At 48.6% G+C, this 3,746-nt stretch overlaps 1 protein-coding gene across 1 annotated transcript; it reads right to left on the bottom strand.

The window, feature by feature from the left end:
- Positions 1-1,607: 1,607 nt before the first annotated feature.
- On the bottom strand, positions 1,608-3,226 carry LOC116550984 (calponin-2). The gene has a single exon (XM_032277186.1). The coding sequence runs from the start codon at positions 3,193-3,195 to the stop codon at positions 2,266-2,268; it is 930 nt and encodes a 309-aa protein (XP_032133077.1). The 5' UTR covers positions 3,196-3,226; the 3' UTR covers positions 1,608-2,265.
- Between the last annotated feature and the right edge of the window lie 520 nt (positions 3,227-3,746).

Genomic DNA, 3,746 nt, shown 5'->3' on the forward strand with positions numbered 1-3,746 from the left:
ACACAAAGTATATACTGCTCTATGTCTAGATTTTTGTTTTTCAGGAATTGCAATCTGTTCATTTCTAGTCTCCCTTTTCATAGAATGATCTCTTTTTTCCAGGTTGTAAATATATAGTGACATGCAATTGAGTAGAAGGAGGCTGGAAAATATATATTACTGCATATCAGCAGCAATATAATGAAGAGAAAGGTGGGAAAAGAGAGTAAAGGGTTCAGAAAATCAGGAAATTAAATAAACGTACACACAATTCCACATCCCAATGTAGAATCACTATCACATTAATTTGTATAGTTTCCTCCAATATTTAAGGAATTCATCAACAAATTCACACAACACATATTTAAGAAGAACCTACTATATGTCAGATACTGTTGAAGGTGCTGGGCAAATAGCAGTATATAAAATGAAAGAAATATTCGCATATATTGTAGAGAGAGCTTTTCCGCATATATTGTATAAAATTTTGAATACTACCTTTTAAACTTTTAATTACTTTCCCAGGTTACTCTCTGGTTTTCATAACCATCATTTTTAAAAATGGCATGATCTTAACAAAATAGCCCATGATTTCAACAACTTTTTTATGGTTGTCAGATTTGTTGTTTTCCATCTCCTTTTCTTCTTTCCTTCCTTCTTTCCTTCTTTTTTTATTTAAGAATAATTTTTAGCAAATGGCCTGATAATGAACATATTGTCAGACTGCTTTTTTCTCTGTATTTCATGCAAGTGTGTTCTTTCAGCTCACGTTTCCTCTGGACCTGTGCATGCTGCCTCTAGATGCTCTTCTCTTTTTGGGCAATAGTCACATTACAGAGCCCAAATGTTAACACATCGAACTCTCTATCAGCAGAATTGTCATTGAATAATTCCAGAGGTACCAAAGAATGATTCTCCTGGGATTTTTTTTATCCATGGTCGAGTTTTGAAATTTTAAGTTTAGAGTTTCACATTTATCCTCTTTCGAAATGTGCATACTACTGCAATACTAAAAATTAGCTTTGTTACAATCATCTATGCATTTATAAGAACAAAAAAGAAGGAGCAAATTTGATAGGGCAGAAGAAGAAAGCAAAAGGCCAATGGTGCCCATTTTGCCCCATGAATAAGATTCAGGCAAGTTCATTTTTTTTTTTTTTTTTCTTCCTACAAACAGAGGTTTTATTGCGTTTGGTCCACAGTTGGGTTTCACATTATCTCATGGAGCAGGGCCCCCGGGTGAGGGTTCCTTGCAGTACTTGGTGGGGCGTGTTCCCCGAGATGGAGCAGTATAGCTGGTCAGGCCCAGAAGGGGAGGAGGAGGGCTGGGGCTCCTGAAAACCTACTGAAGGGCCGGGCGCGGTGGCTCACGCCTGTAATCCTAGCACTTGGGGAGGCCGAGGTGGGGGGGGGGCGGGGATCGCCTGAGGCCAGGAGTTTGAGACCAGCCTGGCCACCATGGTGAAACCCTGTCTCTACCAAAAATACAAAAATTAGCCAGCGTGGTGGAGCACCTGCAGTCCCAGCTGCTTGGGAGGCTGAGGCCGGGGAATCCGTTGAGCTTGGGAGGTGGAGGTGCAGTGAGCAAAGATTGCCCGGCGGCACTCCAGCCTGTGCAACAGCAACACTAAAAAAAAACCCACTGAGGCTACGGGGAGGGCGGGGTCGCATGGAGACAGGGTCAGGCTTGGCCCCAGCAACTCAGAATTCCGCTTCCTTGTGCAGGCCTCGCTTTCCCCACCAGGCCCCGGGGCAGGTCTGAGGGTCGGAGGGAAACCCAGCCACTTGGGAGCCTGAGACACTCAGCATCGTGGCCAGGCCCCCTTTCCAGGGGACTCATTGCCCAGCACCATCTCCACTGTCCCCGCCCCATTCCTTGTCGGGGGGGAAGTATTTTTCTTTTGTTACTACTTCCTGAAACTTTTGTGGGTACAGAAACCACAAACTGATCGGGTGACAAAATGAGAAGAGACGAGGCAACCGGAAGTCTTCAGGGACCCGTTCCCTCCAAGCCCAGGCCTCTTCTCCCCAGCACAGCCCGGCCCACAGCCTGGATGGGCAGCAGGGACCCTGACCCTACAGGCATCAGGATACGGCCTTGACCCCTCCCCCCCCCCAGCCTGGTGGCTCAGTCCTGCAAAGGACCAAGGCAAGGGGGAGAAAGCCACTCACAGACCCTCAGCTGATTGGCAGCACTGAACAGGTTAATAAAAAAAAGATGAAAACACAGAAAAACCCAGAAACCCAGACGGGCAGACGGCGTGGGGAGAGAGCGCGCTGGGAGCCTCAGTAGCCCGCCTCCTCCTGGTAGTCAGGGGGATATTCAGGGGCCTCCCCGGGACCCGGGCAGTCGCCAGCATCGGAGGGAGCCCCGTCGGCCACGGTGCCTTGCGGGCAGTACTTGGGGTCGTATATCTGCCGGCCCAGACCGAAGACCTGGCCGCTCTGGTTGGCGCCCTGCGTGTAGCCCATCTGCAGGGACACGGAGGAGTCATCACACTTGTCGGTTCCCAGTTTGGTGTCATAGATGTGCCGCCGCGTCCCGGGAGCCGTCATGCCCACCTGGCTGGCACACTTGTTGGTGCCCATCTGGAGGCTGATGGTGGAGTGTTCCATGGGGGGCAGGATGTGGTTCTTGGGGTCGTAGAGATGCCTCCTCGTGCCGTACGCGGTCATGCCTGACTGGCTGGCACATTTGTTGGTGCCCATCTGCAGCCCGATGACGCACTGGCCGGCCTTCATGGTGGCATCATCGAAGTTCCGCTCCTGCTTCTCCGAGTACTTGACGCAGATGTCCACCCCGCTCTGCAGCCCCTTAGTCTTGGCCTTCCCAGCCAGGGCGAGAAGAGACATCTGCACCTGCGTCAGGTTCCCGCTCTCAAAGAGGTCGTTGGCCTCGAACAGGTCCACGGGGTTCATGCCGTAGCTGACCATGGCCTTGATGAAGTTGGAAAGGTTTTCCAGCTGGTGCCAGTTCTGCATGGAGCGGTTGATCTTGGGGACTGAGCCTGGCTGTAGCTTGTTCATGAGTGTGCATAAGATGATCCCGTCCTTCAGGCCCTTCTGGAAGTCGGGGCCAATGGAGAGGCCGGTGAGCCCCTCGATCCAGCTTCGGAGCTCTGCCTCCTTCTGCGGGTCATACTTGGACAGGAGCCGGTTCTTGACCTCGACCGACAGCCCGTACGCGGGGCCCTTGTTGAACTGCGTGGAGCTCATGCTGGCGCGCGCGGCGGGACGGGGCCGGACTGGCCGCAAGTTCATTTTTATTTGTGTATATATGAAGGCCACTTCTTGTTTCATCGTTGCTATGAAATACCTAGTGTGAGATTATCTGACATTAAGAAAATCTGTCCAAGTGTAAGCATGTGTGTAATTGGCTGGGTAAAGGGATCAGGCGTGAATCTCATTAGTGCAATGTTTTATTGTCTAGAGTCAATAAATAGGAGGGATTTTATATATTGTCAGACTATAATAATGATTAAGGATCAGAATAAGCTGGGAATGGGGTAGGCTCATAGATTGTTAGCACTATATGCTCTTCTAGTATACTTATTTGATTTTCAAATGGAGAAGCCGAGAATTAAAGAAACTGAGAGACCTAAGTCATAAAAGTAGAACAATATTTCAATTCCAGTATTCTTTCAGCTTTTGTTTACTGCCGTTATACTTTAATGAGCATTTGGACGTTTTATAATGGCCTTTCAAAAACTCAGCTTTTTCAGGTTTTTGAAGGAAAGAGGATATCAGTAGATGCTCTTTTTTAATTG

The sequence above is a fragment of the Sapajus apella genome, unplaced genomic scaffold (assembly GCF_009761245.1).
Source record: "Sapajus apella isolate SASKATOON/1434 unplaced genomic scaffold, GSC_monkey_1.0 scaffold8, whole genome shotgun sequence".
Taxonomy (NCBI): domain Eukaryota; kingdom Metazoa; phylum Chordata; class Mammalia; order Primates; family Cebidae; genus Sapajus; species Sapajus apella.

Excerpts from the sequence above, each read along its gene's own strand:
- LOC116550984 (XM_032277186.1), bottom strand. The coding sequence starts at position 3,195 with ATGAGCTCCACGCAGTTCAACAAGGGCCCCGCGTACGGGCTGTCGGTC.